Source organism: Rhinatrema bivittatum, chromosome 2, assembly GCF_901001135.1.
Source record: "Rhinatrema bivittatum chromosome 2, aRhiBiv1.1, whole genome shotgun sequence".
Classification (NCBI taxonomy): domain Eukaryota; kingdom Metazoa; phylum Chordata; class Amphibia; order Gymnophiona; family Rhinatrematidae; genus Rhinatrema; species Rhinatrema bivittatum.
The window spans coordinates 355,978,948-356,003,186 of record NC_042616.1 but is presented as its reverse complement, the minus strand read 5'-3'; the positions used below and the strand labels follow the sequence as shown (position 1 = coordinate 356,003,186).

The 24,239-nt window shown below is 43.2% G+C and overlaps 1 protein-coding gene across 2 annotated transcripts in view; it reads right to left on the bottom strand.

Annotated features, from left to right (window-relative positions):
* PDCD6 (programmed cell death 6) overlaps positions 1 to 24,239 on the bottom strand; it is a 257,393-nt gene that overhangs the window by 122,545 nt on the left and 110,609 nt on the right. For both annotated transcript variants that reach the window (XM_029589920.1, XM_029589921.1), the window contains exon 3: positions 18,288 to 18,332. In XM_029589920.1, coding sequence (XP_029445780.1) covers positions 18,288 to 18,332 — 45 coding nt within the window. The remainder of the gene's footprint in view (positions 1 to 18,287; positions 18,333 to 24,239) is intronic.

The following is a 24,239-nucleotide window of genomic DNA, read 5'->3' as shown; positions in this document are numbered from 1 at the left end:
ATGCATCAGAAGAAAATAGGATAAAGCATAAACATTGGCAAGCTAAATGTAAGACATTGATAAGACAGGCAAAGAGAGAATATGAAAAGAAGTTAGCAAAATTGTAGAGGCAAAAATTCATAATAAAACCTTTTTAAAATATACCCAAAGCAGAAAGCCTACGAGGGAGTTAAGGGGTTAAAGGGGCATTTAGGGAAGATAAGGCCATCGCGGAAAGTTTAAACAAAGTCTTTGCTTCCATGTTTTTTTGAAGAGGATGTTGGGGAGATACCTGTTCCAGACACTGTTTTCAAGGTTGACTATTCAGGTGAAGTGAACCAAATCACTGTGAACTTAGAAGATGTGGTAGGACATATTGACAAAATGAAGAGTAATAAATCACCTGCAGTGGATGGTATACACCCCAGGGTTTTAAAAATGAAATTTCAGACCTATTTCAATTAATTTGTAACCTATCATTAAAATCATCCGTTGTACCTGAAGACTGGAAGGTGGCCAACATAACCCCGATATTTAAAAATGGCTCCAAGTGTGAACCAGGAAATTATAGACCGCTGAGCCTGACTTCAGTGCTGGGAAAAATCATAGAAACCGTTATAAAGAATAAAATTATAAAACATTTAGATAGACATGGTTTAATGGGACACAGCCAGCATGGATTTATGCAAGGGAAGTCTTCCTTCACAAACCTCCTACATTTTTTTGAATTCGTGAATAGCACATGGACAAAGGTGAACCAGTAGATGTGGCGTATTTGGTTTTTCAGAAGACGTTCGACAAAGTCCCTTATGAGAGGCTTCTAAGAAACTAAAAAGTCATGGGATACAAAAGGTGATGTCCTTTTGTAGAATGCAAACTGGTTAACAGAGAAGAAAGGAGAATAGGATTAAATGGTCTGGAGTGCCTCAGGGATCTATACATGGACCAGTGCTTTTTAATATATTTATAAATGATCTGGAAAGGGGTACGACAAGTGAGGTGTTCAAATTTGCTGATGACACAGAATTATGCGGAGTAGTTAAATTATGCAGCGTAGTTGAATTTCAAGCGAATTATGATAAATTTCAGGAGGACCTTGTGAGACTGAAAAATGTGGGCTTCCAAATGGCAGATGAAATTCAATGTAGACAAGTGCAAGATGATGCATATAGGGAAAAATAACCCTTGCTGTACTTACACAATGTTAGGCTCTATCTTATGAGTTACCTCCCAGGAAAGAGATCTAGGCGTCATAGTGGATAATACATTGAAATCCTTGGCTCAGTGTGCTGCGGCGGTCAAAAAAGCAAAGAGAATGTTAGATATTAGGAATGGTATAAAAAATAAAAAGGTGGATGACATACTGCTTCTGTATCACTCCATGGTGAGACCACACCTTGAATACTGTGTGCAATTCTAGTCGCCACATCTCAGAAAAGAGAAAGTGCAGAGAAGGGCGACCAAAATCATAAGGGGCATGGAATGGCTCCCCTATGAGGAAAGGCTAAAGAAGTTAGGGCTGATCAGTTTGGAGAAGAGACTTGGGGGGGGGGGGGGGGGGGGGGGAGGATATGATAGTGGCCTACAAAATCATGAAAGCACTTGAACAGGTTAATTTAAGTCACGTATTTACTCTCTCAGATAACAGAAGAGCTAGGGGCACTCTATAAAGTTTGCAAGTAACTCATTTAAAAAATTGGAAAAAAATTATTTTTCACTCAGCGCATAGTTAAACTCTGGAATTCATTGCCAGAGGATGTGGTTACAGCAGTTAATGTAACTGGGTTTAAAAAAAGGTTTGGAGAAGTACCTAGAGGAAAAATCCATAAACTAGTATTAATTAATAAGCAATATTAGCTTGAGAACTATTTAATGTTTGGGTACTTGCCAGGTACTTGTGACTTGGATTGGCCACTGTTGAAAACAGGATATTGAGCTTGATGGCCACTTAGACTGACCCAGTATGGCATATCTCATCTTCTTAGAGGTTAGTGTCTACTGTCTTATAGCATGTTGTGAGTTGGCATCAATATCTCAAAGTGACAGTGATGTGAATGATGCCCCCATTCTATCTCTGCCACAGAAGTTTTGGGATATGTTTGCAGGATCTGACTTCTCACCCCCATTGTTATTCCCAGCATGCCAGCGGAGAAGAGGTACAACAAGGCCTTATGTTCTACCTGCTGTGTCATGGAATGCACTTTCAGAGTTGTCAAAAGTAGATTCCACTATTTGGACAAAACAGGTGGAGCTTTAATATATGCCCCACCCAGAGAACAATGGCCGGCCGGCTCCATCTTGTGCTCCTACCATATGACAGGGGCCGACCAATGACATTGGTAGCCCCTGTGACATAGTAGGGGCAAAGGCTATCGGCGTCATTTTGAATACTGGCAACCGACGGCCCGAGTGCAAGAGATCGCTCCAGGACCCCCGCTGGACCACCAGGGACGTTTGGCAAGTCTTGGGGGGGGGGGGTCAGGAGGGTGGGGGGATGTAGTTAATTAAATTTAAAGGGTTGGGATGGGTTTGTTTTTTTTGTTTTAATTTTAATGGGAAACGAATTCCATAAGTAACTAATGGATGAATTGGGGTCCCCCGAAAAAGGATGTAACGGATTTGGGTCCCGACGAATACGAATACCGAATCGAACGTATCCGTCCCTGTTGCACATCCTTAATGTTTTCTGACTGACAGCGAGTGCAAAAGAGGCATATGTCACAATACTGTGTGTGTAGGACCACCACAGTATACGTACCTTGGCCTAGCATGCGGCATTTTGCTTGGCAGGCACATCCACAGAGCCCTGTCCTGGCCGTCACATGGGTGAGATAGTGCCAATAGGTGTGATGGAATTCCAGCTGAGCCCTGAACATGGGGAGCAACAGCTCCAGAAATCCTATAAATCACAAGTAGCTTTGAAGCTTTAAAGGCACAGCTGAGGCAGTGATCTCAGCAGTGTCTTTGCATGTCCATGTAGCACAAAGCATCCCAAATACAGGTGCTTAACTTCACATGCACACGGTTGTCAGATATGGGATGAGGCTGTAAAATGGCAGCTCTGTAATTGATACTTTAATCTGTCAACCTGTTCGCACTTAGGTATTAGAGAGATCCACATGCCAGGCCAGTATTGGTGTGGGGGTGGCAGCCAGTCTGTGGAGCTGGTCCCAAATAACAGCAGGCCTCCTAGTTCTCTGCTCATGGGCTGTGGGAATTCTCTAACCTACACAACTCCATCGTTTGGTCAGAGGTGATTTATCTTCTCAATGGAAGAGGCCAATGATTTGTAATAGCTGCACTATGACCTTCGCACAGCTAGACATCCTATTGGTCCCCAACAGAGTTAAGACATAGCTATTGCATCTCTAACCAAGCCTTTCTACACCTATTCCACCGGACTTCGTATGGAGGTGAACACTAGCTATTTAGTACCTATCTTACATATATGCCCATATACCCAACTGTTAGCTAAGAGTATGCTCTCTGGAGAAGTCAACTGGAGCAAATAGTGAAGCTCCACAGTAAGAAGCTTCCTGTTTAGCTCTTGCTGTCTTCTTTGGGAGCATAGAAATGGCTTTTGGTTATATGCCTTAGGTCATATGGTCTTACCTGCCATAAAAGTGTCTATTTGTAATGGCCACTGACACTAGCATGAAAGATCATGTGGATCCCAAACCTTTGACCTAGTGAACCCTTAAGAGAAAGCACACAATGAAAACAGACAATCAGAAAGTGTTATTTCAAACCTGTGACCAGTTTATTACACAACAAATGTCAGACTGAAAGCAAGTCAACATTTTTGGTAATCACATTCTGCAAGGACAAGATATCTAATTACACATGACATTGTAACTGAAATGAACAGCACATTGATTGGAGACCTGTATATACATTGTTTCAAATGGCAACATTACAAATATAATATTAGCATCTTATCCTTTTGCACAATCATGATTACAGCAAAGAACATAGAAAGCTGAAGTGGCACCCCAATAGCTACAGTATAGTACATGTTGAAAGAGTTCAACAAGGTGGCAGCATATGAGGCAGGAGCCCCAGGAGAAGAGAGCACAGCATGGAGGCAGGAGCCTAGAAGAGAGCGCAACATGGAACCAGGATTCCCAAAAGAAGACAAGAGTATGGAGGTAGGTAGCAGGATGAGCTGAGATGAGTTGAGAGAGAGCAGCATTGAGGCAGCACCAGGATGAAGCCATCAGGAGCAGGAAATGAGACATGATGAGAAGAGCCGCAGCTGGACCATGACTGGAGACCACATCAAGGAGACTGGAGTACAGGCAGAGCATTGAGAAGGGCTTTAAAACTAGATAGCAGAACAACAGTGGCAGACAGTAGACCATTCTCTTCAGCAAACTGGCACAGGAACTCTGTAATGAGGATGGGCCCAGCAGTCTTCTTCCATCCAGCTGGCACAGGACTGTACAGAGGCCTGGCCAGGCTTTTTTGGACAAGTCTTGTTAGTTGGCATTCAATGTCATCATGTCTGTTCCTTCATGACCCTTTGTCACGGTGTGGCTTGCCACTTGGAGGCAGCATGTCTTGGGGAGGCCTACCCCTGGGTTTTCCCTCGGGCTGGGGAGTGCTGCAAGGCATGGAGTTCTGGGATGCTGAGAAAGCACAAGTGGAGGCTTGGGCATACGTTGTAATATCTGAGTCAACGTGCTGGTCATGTTAAATGTAGTCTCCACAGTCAGAGCTTGTGTGCGCGCTGCAGTCTTATCACATAGGACCTGGGATTGTTGACAGCGTAACCTGTGCCTCCTTTCCAGCCGGTCCCAGCTGGTTATGCTTTAAGAGGGCTTTTAGTGCTGGCACTGGTGTCTGTGGCAGTACTCTGCTGTTTGAGATACGAGCTGTTTTGGCTCCAAAAAATGGCATGATGGGGTTGGTGGGCTGCCTCTGCCAAGTGCCTGCTGTCTCGTGCTGGCGACGTGGTGTGCTGGACAGATATTGCTGTGGATCAATTGGCTGGGTTCCTCTATGAAGGCTGATATATTTAGGCTCACATTGAATGAGCTTGCTGAGCCGAGGGGTTCCTGCAACTGGCTGTGCTCAGGAGACTGGTGCTGCTGCTCCTCCTCTTTGCCAACCTGCATCTGTGCGTCCATCAGCAAGGGGACATGCAAAAGTGCTGCTGGTCACTGGGCTTGATGGCTAGGACTGGCAGACTCTTGGCAAGAGCTGTGGAAACAAAGAAGATGACATAAGTACCAAAGCCAAGAAGTACACATGTACCGTTTGGCATGAGATGTGCACTTTGCATCTCAAAAAATGTGAGCATCTTATGCCAAATGATGTGGACAACTGTAGCAGCCTTGACCTTTACAGGTAAGATGAACTTACTGGCTTTGGCTCACGTGGTGTTCAGCCCCTCAGCCTTTCCCTCAAACACATTGGTCCCAGCCGTAGGATGAGGTGCTCCTCCACTGGGTTAGCACTATTGGACAAGGGACTCCTCCTCTGGTCTGCCGCATATACTTGGTCCTGTTGAACATTTGGGCTTTTATGTCACAGTATCTATGGGCCACCTGCTTCCCATTCCACCTCACACCACTGCACCTGGAGATAGCCTAGGCAATGGTATGCCAGATCTGGCCCTTGGATGCCTTCGAGGTCCTGGCCACATGATTCCCAAACAGTATGGTGTAATGATCAAGGACCACTGCGATAATCATTTCATTGTCCCCCATGCTGAACTTCAAAGCCCTCAGATCAGCACACCCTGCTGCCTGGATGCCAGAATGGGGTACCACTTCTGCTTCCAAAGAGGTTTCCTCCTTTTCCTCACTCTTGCTCCCACTCCACTCTCTCCTCCCTTCCTCCTCCTGCCTTCCCCTCTGCCTATCCCTATACTGCCATCATCTTCCCTCCATACTCACCTGCCTAGCCCCTTCCACCTCCTATCACTTCCCTCCTGCTTATCTCTATTCCTGTCTCTGTCTGTACTCTTCCAACCTAACATTCCTCCCCTCTTCCTCTCTCCCACCCACTCTCTTCACACTCAATCCTCTCCACTCAACACCACTATGCCTCACCACTCCTCCTCCACCTCACCCAAACACAAAGACAAACAGGACAAACTAACAAAAACTCACACACACACACACACACACACACACACACAAATCAAGATAATAGACAAAGGGAAAGGGAAACATGAGAAACAAGCCACAGGACGCCTCACTCAGAGCTCATTAAATACCTGCAACTCAACTACCACCAACTCACCTACTCTCCTCTCTCCAAATGCCTGACACACCCTGAAAGATACAGTGCAGGAAGTCGGTATATATAACCAGAAAAATAACAAGCCACACATAAATCAACGTGCACCGTGTAAAATGACACACGAAGCGCTGACGCAATGCGCTTCATGAAAATTGTCTATGTGATGCAGAACACAGGAAATTAGCCTAATCACGCGCTGCCCCCCCCCCCCCCTTTTTTTTTTTTTTTTTAAATCACAGGTGTTATATCTGCTATATTTATAGCAATTTAATCAATTTACCTCTATTGCCTAAGTTTGTACCTTAGGCAATAGAGGGTAAAGTGACTTGCAGAAGGTCAGTGGGATCTGAACTCTGGCTTTGCTGCTCTAACCACTAGGTCCTCTACTCTACTTTAGTCCAGAACACCAACGGGAGAATTTTCAAAAGGAGTTACACACATAAAAGTAAATACTACTGCAGCAATTTTCAAAAGCCCACTTACACGGATAAAGTGCGTTTACATGTATAAAACCCAATTTTAAGCACATAAAGCTTTTAAAAATCAAGCCCTAAGATTCTTAAGGATAAATTAGTGGCAGTTCAGGCTAAATTTTTGTATGAGATTTCAGACAAGTTATTTAAATTGGACCAGGAAAAGGGATAAGTGCAAAAATTTAAAAGTGGTGGCTAAGGATAATTCGGTTTTCACCAGAAGAATGGAGATATTTTTAGCACACAAAAGTACTCTGTACTATTTGGGAAATTAATTTCACAAAAGTTCAAAGGATCTTTCAGCATGTAATTATTTAAAAATCATTCAACACAATGATTGCAAATCCCTATTGCTAAAGCATATCTTTGTGCAAAGTCTGTTTGAAACAAAAAAATCATCTGAAGATTTGGAAGCTTCCTCAGACCCTCACAGGAGGGTCATTTGACTGGATATTATGTAGATTTTTTATTTTTTTTTTATCATCTTGATAATTTTTCTGGGTGTTTCTCGTTTTAACTAATTGAAAGAGTTTTCTAGCTTTATATTCTCAATAAATTTGGGGCCATGTTCTCTCTTGAACATCCCTGCAGTTTACTAAGGCATAAGTGTGACTGACATTTATTTATTTAAAACATTTTTCTATACTGTCGTTAAGTAATCATCACAACGGTTTACAGAAGGGCACAATAAAGAGAAATATAGGTGGTATAGATTACAAATTAATCATGTGCCATCATAGTATGGTAACAATTTAAAATAATAAACTAAGTGTGTAAGTTAAACCTTATTGTTAGGAACAAATTAGGCAGTTTGATTTTAACATTATGTAGGTTACTAATAACTTCTAGCTTGGTGCATCCTTATCTATCAACTATTTTTCTCCTTTTCTTTATCTTTATAAAATGCTTGTTTAAAAAGCCAGGTTTTCAGATTAGTTTTGAATAACTTCAGATTTTTTATTTTTTTATTTAAATTTTTATTGTATATATGATATATTAACAGAGCAATGCTTTAAAAATGACAACAGTAGGTGTAATCATACATACAATTCAGACTTTTGTAAGTTGTACGCTAAAGTAAACAATCAATAAAACTTTTTAACACCAGCTATGCGTCTCTTTACTGATCTGTTCCCTCCCCTCCCCCCACCTCCGTCCCCCCCCCCTCCCTTACTATGAAATCCCCCCTATCCCCACACCACTCCGTCGTTGTGACCCATAAAGTTCTCTGTTGAGCAAATGTCTAGATAGCCACCCGTACTATGGTATTCTAGGTAGATAATTGCCATTGCCTGTAGTTACGCCATATTCGTAGGAATGTCCCATATGTTTTATGTATAAACGCATTAATTTCAGCTAGGGTATATATTTTTTGTAGTTTGTCTTGTACTCCCCGAAGTGTGGGAAGGTGCTCTGCCCTCCACAATTGTGCAAGATGTAATCTAGCTGCAGTTAAAATGAAGGAGAGCAGGCGATTGTCATAACCACCCAGTATCCACGCCTCCTGCCCCAAAAGCGCTTGGCCCGGGGTCAGTCGTATCGGCACCGAGAAAAGCTTCCCTACCCACTCCTCAACTTCTCGCCAGTAATCGACAATCCTCGGACAGGTCCACCACATGTGCAAATAATCACCCCTCTGCTGGCACCCTCTCCAACATATATCAGAGGGTAGACGTTTCATCTTATGTAATTGTACCGGACAATAGTGCCAGCGATATAATAACTTAACAGCATTTTCCCTCATGGAGGCCGCTATTAACCCCTTACCTAATCTCCCAAAACTCCCCTCCCATTCCTTCTGCGTAAGTGGGTATTGGAGATCAGTTTCCCAAGCCAGCATTTGTTTTGTTTTGCTGAACGGCTGAGTACCCAATAAGGAATAAATCTGAGACATCAAATGCGGAGCGTTGTCCGCTTGTACACACAATTCTTCAAAAGCTGATTTACCTTGGAGAAACACAGCCTGTAACATATGAGTTAGTGCGAAGTGGCGCAATTGTAGGTATGGAAAGATACCCTCCGATGGTAAACCAAAGTTAGTCTGCAACTCTGAGAAGGATAAAAAAGCCCTTCCACCCCATAAGGAACTCCAAGTAAGTATTCCCTTCTGTCTCCACTCCCTAAATGCTGGATTGGTAAATCCAGCTGGGAACGTACTATTCGCATATAAATAGGTTCTCTGGTGATAAGCCTTGGTACCCACTAATAAGTGTCGATTAGCTTCCCATACCTGCAACAGAAGTCTCATGGAGGGCGGTAACACCTCTCCCGGGCGCAGCCGCCATGTGGTGGATGGTTGCCATATAAAGCTAGTAAGGGGAATATCAGCTAAAAGTTGCTGACTAAGTTGTATCCAAGGTTTTATTTCTTGTGTTCTATGCCAGTCTACAATCAGTTTAAACTTAGCCGCTAAATAATATCGTTCCAGATGGGGAACTCCCAACCCTCCTTGTCCCCTAAACCGATATAGGGTGGACCTTGCAACCCTCGGTCTCCGACCTCCCCATATATATTTCAAGATCCGATTTTGCCAGTTAAGGAGAAACTGTTTCGGTACTGGAATAGGTAGAGATTGGAATAAGTACAATAGCCTAGGTAACGCCATCATCTTGACTGCTGCAATGCGTCCCAGCCATGAAATCCGGTATCTGTTCCACTCCTCCAGATCAAGAGATATTCCAGCCCATAACGCCTCATAATTTAATTGAAACATATTCATGTCTACACTTAAATATATACCCAAGTATTTTATTTTTTGTTGTGCCCACTTGAATTTATACTGTCTGCGGAGCTTGGTCGCTAATGAGGGCTCCACATTAATATTCAGAATCTCGGATTTATCCCAATTCATCCGAAAACCAGATACCCGTCCAAAGGCTTCCATCTCATCAATCAAAGGAGGTAGTGATGACTCCGGGTCGGTGATAGTGAACAGAATATCGTCAGCATAGAGAGACATTTTGGCTGATAGCTGGCCCACATCTACCCCTTTAATATGAGCGGTATCCCGTATCTTAATAGCCAACGGTTCAAGGAAAATAGCAAATAATAGGGGGGACAACGGACAACCCTGTCGCGTACCTCTCCTTACCGAGAAAGCAGCCGTATAGCCGCCATTAACTTTAATACGAGCACAAGGCTGCGTATAAAATTGCTCTATCCACCGCAGAAAAGGTTCCCCAAATTTCATTTTCCGCAATACAGAAAAAAGATAGGGCCAGTGGACCCTGTCAAAGGCTTTCTCTGCGTCGACAGATAACGCCAGAGCCGCAGAGCCCTGCTTTTTCACCCACCATATAGCATCCATGATCTTTTGGATATTATCACTGGCCTGCCTCCCTGGGATAAATCCCGCCTGATCGGGATGGATCAAGTCTGCTATAAAACCGTTCAGTCTGATGGCCAGGATTTTAGCCAATATTTTGAGATCCAAATTAATTAAAGAAATGGGCCGGTAGGAACTACAAAGTGTGGGATCTCGCCCTGGCTTAAGTAGCACTGTAATCCCCGCAGTGTTAGCTGCCGAGGAAAGAACCCCCTCATGCCGCAACGCCTTATAATAATTGACCAAGATTGGCGCCGATTGTTGTGCGAAAACCTTATAAAAGCGCCCCGTATAACCGTCAAGTCCCGGTGATTTCCCTAATTTTAAAGCTTTAATAGCGGCTAAAATTTCAATCTCGGAGACCTCCTTATCCAGTATAAATTGTTGTGCGGCCGTTAATTCCGGTAAAGGAACCGAGGCCAGATACCCCAAAATGCCCTCTGAATTGATAGTATCGTTCTGTGCATATAGGTCAGCATAGAATTGTAAAAACCGTTGTCTAATAGCTTTGTTGTCCCCTACCATGGAACCATTCTCCAGCTTGACCTTAGTTATGATCGATTGAGCCTGTCTCTTCTTGAGTGCATGAGCTAACAGCCTCCCCGCCTTATTGCCCCCTTCAAAATATTTTTGTTGCATAAACTCCAATTGATGAGCCAGGGTCGCATTGTCGATAGCTGCTATTTGACTCTTAAGGGTGGCAATCTGTGAATAAGACACCCGTCGAGGACCCGTACCCTTATGGAATCATTCCATCCCTTTAAGTTGGAGAATGAGTGTAGCACGTGTTTGTTCCCTCTTTTTCTTGAGGAAAGCCGCCCGTGCTATAAAACGCCCCCTAAGGACCGCCTTTAAGCATTCCCAGACAGTGATCGCATTCACCTCCCCATTGTCATTAATAGTTAAGTAATCCCCTATCTCATCTTGGATTTGGGAAACAAACTGCTCATCATGAAGGATGGAATCGTTAAACCTCCAGAATCTATGACCCTTATCCTCATCGCAGAGGCGTATGGATACCCAGATGGGGGCATGATCCGACCACACTATAGGTTCTATGTCTGCCCCATCCACCCTATTATAGGTGGCTCTAGAACTCAGAATCATATCCAATCTGGAGTAGCTCTCGTGAGGTGTCGAATAAAAGGTGTAGTTTCTATCAGTTGGATTTCTATGCCTCCATATATCCACCAGCCCCTGATCCTTAATGAAGGTTTTCAATGCTATTCTAGCCGATTTGGGATCTGTACTCTGGCCCTTAGACGTGTCCAATCTAGGATTCACCGTGATATTAAAATCCCCTCCTATCACCGTCTGGCCTTCCAAAACAGCGGATAGGGTTTCATTCAGGTCAGTATAAAAGGTATCTTTATGCACCGTGGGTCCATAAATCGAAACTAAGGAAAATATTTCCCCACCCACTCGTACCTTAACCACAACGTATCTCCCCTCTGGGTCCGACCTAGATAGGAGGAATTCGAAAGGCACGTCCTTGTGTAACAGGATTCCTACCCCTGTGTATTTCAGAGTGGGGGTAGCCGCCGCCCAATATTGATGTGGATATTTGTTGGACTTTAGCAATCGCTGATGGTGTTTTCTCAGATGTGTCTCCTGTAAGAATATCACATCTGTGTGAAGGCGCCCTAATTCCTTAAATAAGAGCTGTCTCTTGCGGGGTGTGTTAAGTCCCTTTACATTCAGGGATAGAAACTTAAGCGTCGCCATCTATACACCCACCTCTCCGTCCCATACCCGGACTGCACAGTCCAAGTGACTCTGATCGCCCTCTCCAACCTTTCGAGCCATTCATGAAGATAGTATACCACTTTAAAGCCCCAAAAATCAAGCCTCCAAAGACGTAGATCCTGCGACGGTGTGCTGTGGCTGCCAGAACAGGCCCCTGCATGCCCCCCTGCCCCCCACAACAAAGAAGCAGTGTGTGTAAAGACATTTTCCCCTCCCCCCCCCAACTCCAGTTGCCAGGGATAAAGCCCTCATCCCAAGAATTAAATCAGGAGGAAGCATAGTCACCCCCACCTCCGCCCCTGCGGTCGAATATCAAAATGTCACATTAAATGCCAGCTAGCAGTTCCAACCTGAACTTTAGAACGGAACCGGGAACCTTTATAACAAGAAAGTTTCACTGTAGAAATCCAACGACAGTTCATAACAAAACCGATCTTGAAGTGTCCAACTGCAATCCTTCTTCACTCCGGAGAAGCTTCAAGCTGGCGGCTCTATCCGATCTCGTCCCGCGGAGCTTCGCTGCAACCTCCTCTTCCCGTTCTGGACCCTCTGCCACCGGGTAGGCAGGTAGGTAGCTGGCTTCACAGGATGCGCTGTGCGACCCTCCGTAGCTGGCAAATCTACCGGCATGCCGTTGTCTCTCAGGATCCCTGCCGCTTCAGAGACAGTAAGAGCTCTATGGGTCACCCCCTGTAGTTGAAAGGAGATGCCCCCAGGAAAAAGCCAGCGATACCGTACATTAGCTGCTATAAGCTTAGTAGTGACCCATCGAAACTCCTGTCTCTTCTTCAGCGTCAGTGCCGCCAAATCCGCAAAGACCCCGATCTCGTGGCCCTCCCATTGCCACGAGCGCTGCTTCCTGGCAATCATGAAGATTCGATCCTTCTGTGCAAATTGATGATAGCAGACCACTATATCCCGAGGTCTGTTAGCCAGCTTAGGCCCCAGCTATCTATGCGCTCTGTCTATCTGCACCGTAGGTCTTTCTTCCTCGCTGGTCGTGGCATCCTGATCCAAAAAGAAATTGGAGAGCCGCTCCACAACAGCCATGCAGTCACTATAATCCTCCGTCTCCGGCACTCCCCGTATGCGGAAGTTCGAGCGTCGACTTCTATTTTCTATGTCCTCTAGTTTGTCCACCAGGGCTTGGGATTGTAGCTGTAAATTTTCCTGGTCTTTCTTAAGTTGCAGCCAGCTCTCCCCCTGCGTATCCAAACGCACATCCAGCTCTTCCAGGCGCCTCCCCTGCTCTGCAGTCTCCTCTCTGAGATCTGCAATCATCTCAGTGACCTCCATTTTGTAATTTTTTAAGTCTTGCCGCAGTTCCACAAACCACCCGCGCATCTCAGCCCTGGAAGGGTAGTCACAGTCCCGTTCCCGCGCCGCGTGCACAGCCCCCTCCGTTTCCTCTACCTCCACCGCAGACGCCATTTTGGTGGCTTCCTCCTCCGGCTCCTGCAGATATGAGAAGCGCCACAGGTCCGGTATTTTTTTCTTGGCCGTCATTATAATAAGCTGCAGCCCAACTTCCGATTGCCGGTAAGCTAATTATTTTGATTTTTCGAGGCTTCCGTCGCTATTTGCCGGCTTTGCAGGGACCGCGGGGCACGGAGCCTAAGGTTTAGGCTGCGTGCATGGAGCGTGACGTCACTTCCTCCCCGAATAACTTCAGATTTGACTGTAGTTTTATGTCGAGTGGCATGGTGTTCCAGAGTACAGGACCAGCCAGTGACAGTGCTCTTTCCCTTACTTGCGTGAGATGTGCTGATTTGAAAGAGGGACAATTAGTAGAGCTTTATTTGCAGATCTTAGGTTTCTTTGTGGTACGTGCACGCGCAGTGCCGTGTTAAGCCAGTCGGCTTTTTCATCGTGGATTAGTTTATGGATTTATTTTTTGGTGTGGCTTTTCCTTCTGCTACTTTGGGCTTCCATCCAGGTGTCACTAGCCTTCATCTAGAGAGTAAAAGACCAATGTTGAGAATTGAACGAAGGTCCCTGAGCCACTGGGTTGACCCAAATTTAATTTGCTTTATTTTATGACCCAGCAATTTTCTCCTGCTTTCTAGAACCTCCAGCACTGACTTCATTTGTACCTATTTTTATATTCTCCCCCACCTCAATCTAGTCATCACAGTGAGTTCTTTGGTCAGGGGCTATGCAACAGGAATTCTTTTAGAACCCTGTGATCATAACCCTCAATTTCGTCAATAGGTGTCTTCCTTGAGCAATGACCATAACTCCCCTCTGCAGCATTCCCAGATGACCCCATAGAGCAGAGCTTTCCAAAGTGTGTGTCGCGACACTTTGGTGTGTCGCCTGAGGTGTGCCGGTGTGTCGCGCAAGCCCGGTGCACGTGACACACCGGCAAATAGGAGCCAATGCAGCCGCCGGTGGAGCTCATCCCACTGGCGGCTGAGCAGTAAAGAATCGCTGTGCTGTGTGCCGCGGACACACAGCAGGAAGATCGGCATGGCCGTGGTGAGTTCACGTCACCACGGCCCGAAGAAAAAGGGCACGTCTAAACGTGCAGGTGCTCCGCCTCCTTCCTGCCCATGCGGCCCCGGAAGAAAAATGTTGCCGGAGCCACACGGGCAGAAAGGGGGAGGAGCGTCAGCCGCGTGCAGAAGAGGAGCAGCAGCGTTGTTGCAGCGGGTAAGAAGAGGAGGAGGCTGGATGCAGGGTCCCCACCGCGGATCGGCCCGAGAAGATCAGGGCCGCTGCAGAGCCCATCCTGCAGCGACCCATGAAGAGGAGGCCCAGAGGTAAGAGAGAGGCTGAGGGCCCGTAGAGTGCGTGTGTGAGGTGACTTGAGCGATTGTGTGCGTCTGTGAGCTGAGTTGAGCGATTGTGTGCGTCTGTGAGCTGAGTTGAGAGATTGTGTGCGTGAATGAGGTGAGTTGAGAGATTGTGTGTGGGAGTGAGGACCTGAATGTTTGCAGAGACAGCATGTGAGAGAGCCTGTGTGTGTGTGTGTGTGTGTGTGTGAGAGAGACAGCATGTGACAGTGAGAGTCTGTGCTTGAGCAAGACAGCATGTGGGAGTGAGAGAGAGCCTGGGTGTGTGAGAGTCAGACAGCATGTGCAAGAGAGAGACTGTGTATGAATGATTGTATGAGAGAGAGCATGTGACAGTGAGAGCCTGTGCTTGAGCAAGACAACATGTGGGTGTGAGAAAGAGCCTGGGTGTGTGAGAGTCAGACAGCATGTGCAAGAGAGAGACTGTATGAATGATTGTATGAGAGAGAGCCTGTGAGTGTGTGAGAGAGAGAAAGCATGTGAGAATGAGAACCTGACTGAATGTTTGAGGGAAGAAGATAGATGGAGAGAAAAGAAATAGAAAAAAAGACAATATGAAAGGAATTGGCAAAAAAATAAGAAAGGGGAGGTGGAACAAAAAAGCCTGTGACCAACCGATTAGAAAACTAAGATCAGACAGCAAAGGTAAAAAAAAAAGAAATAAATTACTTTTTACTGATTGGCACATGTAATCTTTGGTAATGTGCAAGAGTAGCACTTTCTCTATGCTGATTTCACAATGTAGGAGATCAACATGGAGGAAGTGGAAACCCACGGGGCCTGCACAGAGGAGGCAGCAGAATGGGCTTCAGTGCCAATAGCAGCAATCAGCGCCTCCCCAATAGCCATGCGGCAGCAGTGACAGTGGCAGCAGAGGAATGAGAGAGGCTCCGAGGTTGCTGGCAAAAGAAAGAGAGGGGGTTTGCCTTTAGAGTGTGTGCCTGCCTGAGGGTGTATCTGTGTATGAGAATGTATGGGTGTCTTCCTGGGGTTTGTATGTGTGAGAATAGGTGCCGGCCTGTGTGTGGTGTATGTGTGTGTGAGAATGAATTGGTGCCTGCCTGGGGGTCTGTGTGTGTGAGAATGAATGTGTGCATGCCTGAGGGAGTGGTGTGAAATTGAATGGAAGCCTGCCTGGGGGTCAGTTTCAGTGTGTGAGAATGACTGGGAGCTTGCCTGGGTGTGTGTGTTTGTGTGTATGTGAGGGAGCCAGACAGAGTATGTATGAGAAAATCCAGGAGAGTAAGAGTTTGTGTGGGGGTGTGTGTGTGGAGGGAGAGAGAGTGTCTTAGAGCTTGAGAGTGTGTCAGTGTCTGTGAGAGCGAGAGGTTATGGTGGGTATAAGAGCATGAATGTGTATGTATGTGACAGTATATGTGTGAGAGAGAATGGAAATGTGAGTATGTGTGAGAGAGAGGATAACCTCCTAATCCTTGACAATATCAGGGTGACTGGAAATCAAGAGCTCCCACGTATGGACAGCAGGGGCTTTTTAAAATCCTTATTAGTTTTAATTATTGGGTGTTATTTGATATATGTGCTGTTTTGAAATATTTTATTGGTGTTTAGGAAATTGTAAAAAATGTTCATGATTTTAATGAATAGAAATTCTATTTATCAGTAGTTTTAAAATATTCTTTTATTAGTATGGTTTACTATTATAACTGATGCTTTATGTTTCTTGATTTTATTTGTTTTATGAGGAATGGTGGTTCTGTTTTTCCATTATTAATACACAGAGTCTGGCTTCTTGGGGTTTCCATTTCAGGATTTGTCTAATTTGTGCTCCTTTATTTTGTATTCTGTATTTGGTGAGGGTCTGTCTCTGCTCTGTGTGTGTGACCATGATGAGAAATTCACTAGCATAGGGATCTATAGCAATCGGGTTTGTTTTGTTTCCTCAGTAGGTGGTGTATTGGTATTCTAGGACCCAGTATAATATTTACCCTTGCTTTTTCACAGGTAGGGTTATTGTTGTTTGAGTCCTTGGTGTTATTACTGTTATGTTATGATGGGATTGCAGTATAGATTTTGAGTGTCTTTTTTTTTTTTTGCGAGGTTTTATTTTCGTTCACAATGTGCCTGGCAGTGGAAGGTGTTTGTGCTGCTGTTACTGTGAGGTGACACCAGAATTTGAAAACATCTTTAGTATGATGAGCTGTAAGGGAAACATTCAAGCTCCATTGTTTGGGGGAATTTCAGTGGATGCACAGAGTTACAGAACTGGAGGTGCAGGATTTATATTGACATTCTGTCCCTTCCTATAAATTCCAGTCTTCACTCTCATAGCCATATAGAATTAGTTGAATGAGGCTATCAAATAATTTTATAGTGTGAAACTGGCCAGCTTTTTAAAATTACGCAGAAGACCCTTTGGACTTTCTTATTAACACCAAATATTCAAAAGCTGTGCTCATCCCATCAAGCTCATATATCTCATTAAAGAGGTAAATTGAATAACACAATAACTTTGTTTTATTATTGTTACTCATAAATTATAACAACAACATTAATCTTGGAATATTATATATTTTTAATATAAATGAAAGATTTTCACAAGATAGGTTGTGTCGTGAAACATTTTATTATGTATATATTTAAGGAAACATACATAAATTGTCGAAATACATTTTGTTCGTTTAACCTTTAACCTCTGGTTTGCTAGTAGACTGAATTACTGTGTCCCGAAATTATGTTTGTCTAAAAAGTGTGTCACCAACATGAAAAGTTTGGAAAGCTCTGCCATAGAGCATAGAACCCAATTCGGAGACTGACCTGAAAATCATCAGTATGGCAAGGTGCTGTGCACTGCCACTGAGACAACAGGTCACAATTTATCTTTAAGTGAGATCAGTTTATTTAATTTGGATATGTTTTAGAGTGATCAATGTTAATATAAATTGTATTTTAATTTAGTCATAGCTTTGGTATAGTCTGCTCTTTTAAAATTTATCTACTTTTTGTTCCTTTTGTATGTTATATTGTATGTTGATTTTCTCATCTTGCTCCCCTTATATTTGTGGATTTCTTCACTGACATCCCAATTTGTACTTTCTTGTTTCAGAGAAGTCTTTGTTTACAAAGTGTATATATACATATACACTTTAAGTTACTGCAAAGAACAGTAAACTCAAAACTAGAAATAATTGAAATTTTAAATTCAAATCTTTTTAAATTAATTTTCTCAAAGAAAACCTGCAAATAATGTGACATTATAAATGATGGAAGAAAAAGATCAACCATCTCAGTTTGGCCTAGTTATTCCTGTTCACATTACAGGAATTACATCACAGCTGCCAGCCACAGAGCGTGACCCTTTGTAAGGACTGTTTTCTTATCCAAGACAGTTTTTGTCATCTTCCTTTGTATACTAACATCTTGGGCAAATTAACATTAAAGATTTCCTTATTTAGTTCACACTCAGCACTATTTCCTTCCCATGACTACCCACAAAGCTTTGCAATAATCTAAATAGCTACCAATATTATTGTTAGCCACACATCCAGTCTCCTAGATTCCCATGAAGCCTTCCAGTAAATGCCTGCATTTTCATTAGGACTTCCAGTTATTATGGTACTTTTAGCATGCCAGACAGATTCAGCTGCTAGTTAATCCTATCAAACAACAAGTACTTTAGCCCAGAATTTTGAAAAAGCTGCATAAGGAATAAAAAGGATCAGCATATAGATTACATTTTAAAATTTGCAAAAGCTTTATTACCTACAACAGATCTGACAGTTGCTGGATTAAAAGGTGTCCATGTTCCTGAAACAAGAAAAGGAATATTTGTAAAACTGATATATTTATCCTTTGAAGTCTCAAATAGGAAGCACAGAATGTGCTTGTCAGTAAAGCTGATTAACTGAAGTTCACAAATGCATGCACTACAGCTCTCCAATAGATGCCAAAGCAACATTCCCCAGTGTGAAAGCAGCAAAATTTCTTCATATAGGAAAATTTAAAATACAAAAGACATATCTTGACATTAAAATGCTAATAAAAGATTTTGCAAAACCTTCCCTACCCCTACAAAAAAATAAAACAAAAAACCCCCTGACATTTCTCTATTCTTAACAAGCTGAAAAAGTGCACATTAGGAGCGTGATACAAAACTGCATTCACGTCCGCCAATTCCTCCTAGTTCCCTTGACCTGCAATCCATTATTCCTCTCCCAATCTTACCCCCCCCCCCCCTTTCAGCCCCCTGCGACCAAATCTCATCTCTCATCTCTAATCCCTTCATTGCTAAAAACTTTCAATCCTGCAGCCTACACCTGCCAGAACTAGAGAGCAGTCTGGAGATCAGACAAAAACACAGGTTTCTTAGTGTCCAGTCAGATGAATCCAGAATAAGAGGGTTATGCACTTCTACCAGCAGATGGAGATGGAGCAAACTTACAACACAGTATATACATCCTGCAGTGTCATCAGCCTGCCAGTATTCTCCGTCTCCGTGCATTTTTCTAGTGGGGACTGCTTCAATTTGGGGGAAAAAAAAAAAAAAGGAGAAATAAAAAAAATAAATTCCGTCCTGCTCTCCTGCGGTGATACCAAATGGTCTCTCCCCCAGTTGAGAATTCCTGAGGTGATTTCCATGGTCTCTCAGATGAATGTCTTGGTCCGGTAGCTGGTTTTTTCAGCCGGTGTGGACTTAGCTGCTTAAGCAGCTGAAAGGCAGCAGGTGCAGGAAGCAGAAAGTGGTGGTGACAGCTCTCTCCCTGCAGTGGGAGACCGTCTCTGTACTCAGCCAGGTAGGGCTGAGCTCAGGTAAGTTTTAAAAGCTTAAAATAATAATAAATACAGAGAACGAATGTGTTTTAGTTGTAGGGTTTCCTCCTTACTCCGGTCTCCATGCTCGGCACGCCATACCGACTTTACTCCCGTTCCGTGGGAGGTCGAGGGACATGGGCAGCCTGGCAGATTAACTACCCTCTGTAAACTAGGCCCCGCTCTGAGGGTTTTTTGCTGCACGCCGTGTGGTAGGCCTCAACGGCATTTTGCGCGCTAAAAGCTGTCCTCAACAGGTTTGTCAGTTCAGTGTGTGCGTCTAGCTGTGCATCCATTTTTTGGACGCTTAGTCGGGCCTTGTTTTTTTGTATGTCCAAGTTAAGCGGCAACTTTAGTGCATACAGGTAAGCGTGTGGCCATAAGTTGAACGCTGCTGTGCACTTATGTTTTTTGCAGCGCCTATCCTAGGGACTCCTAAGTTTTAGATTCCTACTTATTTGGACATCTAGGTGTGAAACACTTAAGTCTTGGACGCCTAATATTTTGGATGCCTAGATTTTTTGGACGCCTTAAAAAAAAATTTAAATTAAAAAAAAAAAAAAATCAGCTGGATGCACACCTTTGGTGCCATTAGGCTCTATCGGCCTAATGGCACCTATACCTAAGAAACCTAAGTGCCTTTATTTTTGCACTGCCTATCATATTTGGGCTTCTCAGCTTGGAGTGCCTGCTAACTTGTGCCAGACTGTTTGGAGGCTAAGGGAAAATTATCTTCCTCTGATTTCACTAAGCCTGGTTTTTCCTAGTTGGATAAAGACATGTCAGGTGGGGCACCTGATTTTGGAACTCCCCTAACTGGTTCTTCAGCAGGAAAAGGTAGCTCAGTGAGTACACCTCAGGTACTTCCTGGTTTTGGTATGGATACTTTTACATTTTCATGGGTAGAATTTTTCCAGGGATTGCAAATGTTTCTTCAGGTGCAGTCCTCAGCCCTGCCCAATGCTCCCAAGGGAGTCGCAGGTGGGAACCTTGCCTGGACCAACTGTTAAGTGCTGGGATACACCTAGATAGGCAACAGGACCGCCTGACAGACATCCAAATAGCATGGATGACACCACCAACCCTGACTCTAGAGGATGGTGAAAACCCACCAGGATAAGAACCGTAAGGACTATGCTATGGTCCTTTCATAGTGATTAACTGCCAGTTGTGATTTCCCAGATCTTGAAAATGCTCAGCCGACTCTTCTCCAAGCTGAAAAGTCCTAACCGCTTTAGTCTTTCCTCATAGGGGAGCTGTTCCATTCCCCTTATCATTTTGGTAGCCCTTCTCTGTACCTTCTCCATCGCAATTATATCTTTTTTGAGATATGGCGACCAGAATTGTACACAGTATTCAAGGTGCAGTCTCACCATGGAGCGGATACAGAGGAATTATGACATTTTCCGTTTTATTCACCATTCCCTTTCTAATAATTCCCACATTCTGTTTGCTTTTTTGACTGCCACAGCACACTGAACAGACGATTTCAATGTGTTATCCACTATGACGCCTAGATCTCTTTCTTGGGTTGTAGCACCTAATATGAAACCCAACATTGTGTAATTATAGCATGGGTTATTTTTCCCTATATGCATCACCTTGCACTTATCCACATTAAATTTCATCTGCCATTTGGATGCCCAATTTTCCAGCCTCACAAGGTCTTCCTGCAATTTATCACAATCTGCTTGTGATTTAACTACTCTGAACAATTTTGTGTCATCTGCAAATTTGATTATCTCACTCGTCTTATTTCTTTCCAGATCATTTATAAATATATTGAAAAGTAAGAGTCCCAATACAGATCCCTGAGGCACTCCACTGTCCACTCCCTTCCACTGAGAAAATAGTCCATTTAATCCTACTCTGTTTCCTGTCTTTTAGCCAGTTTGCAATCCACGAAAGGACATCGCCACCTATCCCATGACTTTTTACTTTTCCTAGAAGCCTCTCATGAGGAACTTTGTCAAACGCCTTCTGAAAACCCAAGTATACTACATCTACCGGTTCACCTTTATCCACGTGTTTATTAACTCCTTAAAAAAGTGAAGCAGATTTGTGAGGCAAGACTTGCCCTGGGTAAAGCCATGCTGACTTTGTTCCATTAAACCATGTCTTTCTATATGTTCTGTGATTTTGATGTTTAGAACACTTTCCACTATTTTTCCTGGCACTGAAGTCAGGCTGAGGTTCTGGATTCATCTATCTGGATGCTAAGAAATGAGAAATTACTACTTAACTGATAATTTCCTTTTCTTTAGGACAGTCAGATGAATCCAGCTTCCCTCCCTTGGCTGCCAAATAATTGTATTATGACTCTTCTGCATAGCTATGTGTTAGAGGGATTACTGGTGTTAGTCCAGTCCCTAGACTAGTGTTAATATATTCTTGTCTGAGCTCAGTGTTGCCTGTTGGCTGAGTATTGAAATGATTATCTGTTTTTAATCACGTTTTGCTAGTTTGTCCACAGTTGCTTTTGAAGAGAGTACTGGCAGGCTGATGTTACTGTGATGTCAGTTTGCTCAGTTCCCATCTGCTGGTAGAGGTGCGTAACCCATTTGTTCTGGATTCATTTGACTGTCCTAAAGAAAAGGAAATCATCAAGTAAGTAGTAATTTCTCATTCTGCCAGTGTGCATATGAACACCTCCAAAAGTAGAAAAATTCAGACAAAAAAAAAAACCAAAACATAAAAACTGGAAAACAATGCTAGGTCAGACCACAGGTCCATTAAGCCTAGCATTGTTTCTAGCTGTGGCCAATTAATGTCACAAGTACAAGGCAGGATCCCAACTAGAAGATAAATCCCATACTGTTTACACCCTTTCACTTCCAATTGATTTTAGTAAATTATCTTTTTATGAACCACTAAATAAAGATTTTGTATAACATGAGGCTTAGACACTATAGAAGTCCCTTTTTCAGACATTCCTACAATAAGGATACTAAAAGTGAACTTCAAAATGACCCTTGAATATAAAATATTCAAAATTTAATTGATGAAACATAAGACATAACAGGGAATATATAATCTGTAAATTCTGCTGTTTTACCCACCTGCCAACCATGCTTTTACATCTTTAAAAACAACCACCATTGTAATCAAGCTATAATTTACTTCTATATTCTTTTAACATCTGTGCAAACCAGATGAAGTGAGAGCAGCCCCTAAAAGCTGGTCACAAATGCATTAAGTTAGGCCAATGAAAAGAAATCCCCTATAACTTGTCTGTTGCCATATTTCTATGAAATTTATATAGGAGAGTCTATTAGGCAAAAGGACCACATCATTTTGAGTACATCTCAGCTTAAGACAAATAGTGTCTCCCATCTATTTATCATCATTTCTTAAGGATGATACTTGGCCAAATTTAGGGCCCATGGTTGTAGTGTTCAGAAAGAGCCCTAGATTTTCATATAATGGAGGCAGTGTATGCAAATCTATCTCATGCAAATTCATTGTAGATATCTTGAAAACTTGGCCTGTTTGTGGCTCTCGAGGACCAGAGTTGACCACCCCTGCCCTAGTATATGGCCCTGGCCCAGGATGATCACTATAATCACCGGACTAGGTATGTTGGGTGTAGGGGATACAAGATAGGGAAAAATCCCTTAGTAGTTGCAAATCAAATAAAGGAAGAGGTAAACCCACCCCCCCCCCCCCCCGCAAAAAAACAAGGGAGGGGGGACAGAGTTTGTTTTAATTTCATACTCATTATTTGGGCAGCATAGTGAAAATAGAATAAAGCCTGTAAAAATGGACTCCTACAAAATCACTACCCTAATTAAAGAAGCACAGCTGTTGAAAACTAGTCAAATTTATTTAGTTAATTCAATTAAAAATGTCTTACCTATAAACTTGCTTTTTTGCCCTTTATTTGTATGTCACACTATACTAAAATCTGTTTCTTGCATTTTTTTTTTTTTACTTTTCAGATATATCTTACTGTAGACGTTGAGGACTGAGAAGAGGCTTATGAAAGCAAGTCATGTGGAGATCTGCTTACTAAACATACTTTAAAATTTATGTTGGTCAAGGATATTTCAGAATGCAATAATCTTATTACAGGGCAATAAAAACACAACTTTATTCTTTGAAGCTATTACAGACATCAAATATCAATAAAGCAGAATATGGTAATAAATAGCATCAAGTAAATCTACCTTTAGGCCATTACCATCAATTTGTCTACACAAAAAGAGTAAGAACATCCTTGGACTATTAACTATTCACAATAAGGCAGTGTTTCCCCAACCTTTATCAAACTCAACATCTACATTAACAAAAATGTTAAGTAGGCACACCAACCTCCATGAAAGCAGGCAGTGTGGACAAGACATGTATGGCAAAAGAAGAATTACGCAGCTACTGAAAGCCTCACTAGTCTCTGTTCCAAATTTTAAAACAAAGGAGGAGAGAAGACAGAAATACATATGGACCCATCATGATGGACCAGCTCCCTCTATATTCAAGTACAGGATAAGGGAGAAATCAGAATGGCACAGGCAGTGGAATCAGTTATCTGGGCTGCAGCATGCGGCTGTCACGTTTCCTTCACTACTGCTGCTCTCAACACTGACAGGCCGATGCAATATAGACGTGCTAAAATGGGCACTTGTGTTGAGCGCCCATTTTCCTAATGCTTGCCCATTCACCTCTCCTGGGCACGTGATGCAATATGCTAATAAACTGCCGTGTTAAAAAAAAAGGACACTCTAGGGGAAATTGTGCTTCTCTAGCGCATCCTTGGCATTGGGTACCCGGGAGATGTATGCTGTGTGTGGGTTAGGAAAACAGACACTCAATATGAGTGTCTGTTTTTTCCCATGGCAGCTAATTGACCAGCACAACATACACAGTCTGGAGCATGTATATTGTGTGAGTAGTAGTATAATGGGTACA